At 53.8% G+C, this 1,901-nt stretch overlaps 1 protein-coding gene across 1 annotated transcript in view; it reads right to left on the minus strand.

Moving 5' to 3' along the window:
* ADSSL1 (adenylosuccinate synthase like 1) overlaps positions 1-844 on the minus strand; it is a 32,549-nt gene extending 31,705 nt beyond the window's left edge. The window contains exon 1 of the mRNA XM_009328299.1: positions 812-844. Coding sequence (XP_009326574.1) covers positions 812-844 — 33 coding nt within the window. The remainder of the gene's footprint in view (positions 1-811) is intronic.
* Positions 845-1,901: the final 1,057 nt, after the last annotated feature.

A 1,901-nucleotide genomic window follows, 5' to 3' on the forward strand; every position in this document is an offset into this window, starting at 1 on the left:
GGAGGAACGCGGGCCTGTGTCACCCTCGGGCACGCTTGTAGGAGGCAGCCAGGCCTGTGGCGCAGACAGACAGACAGACAGACAGACGTTGGGCTGGGTCACGCGGGGCTGCGTCACTGTGAGGCACGCTCACGCGCTGGTCTGAGGTGCGTGGCTGTGTCACTCTGACACGGGTCTGAGGCGCGTGGCTGCATGACGGAGAGACACAACACACGGGTCGGGGGCGTGTGGCTTGGCCCGGCGGTCTCAGGCCTGTGGGGCTGTGTCATGGGGACATACGGACACGTGCCGTCCTGAGGTGCGTGACTGTCACTGTGAGATGCACGAGCAGCGCAAAGGTGTGTGTGACGGTGTCAGCGCAAGACAGACCCTTAGTCTGTCTCTTGGTCTTAGGCGCAGGGGCTGTGTCACTGTGAGACACGCGTGCAGTCCTGAGGCGCCTGAGCTCGTGTCGCTGCCAGGCAGACAGTCCCTGGCCTGAGGAACATGGGCCGCTGTCACTGCAAGGCAGATGTTGCCCCGAGGCATTTGGGACTGCCGCTGTCAGGCACACAGAGAGTTGCACACGCAGGGTAGCTTGACACGTGCACAGGTACACTCGGAGTACCCCGTGATACCTAACAGTCAGAGGAAGAAGGACAGGCACACAAGCTCCTCTAGCACACGCGGGTCATGAGACACAAACATCCACCCGCTGGCCCGAGAAACGTGGGCAGACGCACTTTCGGTTTGACAGACACACACGCTAGCCTAAAATACATACGACTTGTTACTGAACTGGCACATACCCCGTTGACAGGCACATACATACCCTGTCCTTGAGGCCTGAGACACCCAAGTCCATTTCGGCGAGGCACACGTGCACACCCACACGTACACTCACACACTGACCTGAAAAAGCACAGGACCGTCACGGCGAGACAAATAAAGAAACGAGGCGCGTGGAGGTGTGTCACAGGGGCAGGTTTACGTGCCCGCTTCCCTGGTGTGACAGGTGAACAGACAGCGCCTGGCACCCATAACCCCTTCCCCATGCACGAGCCGTCCGCTGGGCTTGACTTCTGTAACGCACGTCCTCTAGCTCCAGGCATGTGGCACCATGTCCTTAAAAAAAGCAACTTGAAATGTGTGAGCTTACAGAGTAGTCTGAGGCACATGCAACTGTGTTAGTATGAGGCATATATACGCACGTACATGCCTGCACACAGGTGCGTGCACAGAAGCAAAACCCAGGTTGCAGCTTCAGACAGGAGGAACTGCACCAGCTGCTGCTTGCACGCTCCTCCTGGCAAATGCGTGCGTGTGATTCCTACCAAGAGAGCAAGTGACAGAAATCCAGCATGTTCAAGTGACGCATTCCTTCTCTTACACTGTGGCTCAGATGAGATGCCATGATAATGTATGAGATCACACAAAGACGTCGTGTATGCAGTGGTCAAAATGCAGAAAGGTACTCATACAGTCCGTTACTCTGGTGTAAGGGTGAAAAGAAAGTACTGGAATACTTGAATGAACTCCTGAGAAATAAAAATACAGCGGCATGTACAGCCCATTTCAAACGTGCATATGTGGGCTCTGTATGTGTGCGTGTATGCATATACACAAGCATCTACCCGTACGTGTACACATACATGTATGCATTTACATATGTGCATGTATAGAAATAGAATATAACGCATTCCAGACTCCGGCACCCTGTAAGCATTCGTGGTGGCAAACAGAGCAGACATTTGCTCTACCTCATTTCTAGCATTTGCAATATTTCCTCTAGGAAAAGGAGGTAGGGAAGATTCAACACTCTGTATGCTCCAACGGAGTATTTAGCATCGATCAGTGGAGGTGATAAATTTGGAAGAGAAGACTGGAAGGGAGCTCCTGATGTTTGAGCCCAGTTTCCCCAG

This window comes from Pygoscelis adeliae, unplaced genomic scaffold, assembly GCF_000699105.1.
Source record: "Pygoscelis adeliae isolate BGI_AS28 unplaced genomic scaffold, ASM69910v1 Scaffold130, whole genome shotgun sequence".
NCBI classification, from domain to species: domain Eukaryota; kingdom Metazoa; phylum Chordata; class Aves; order Sphenisciformes; family Spheniscidae; genus Pygoscelis; species Pygoscelis adeliae.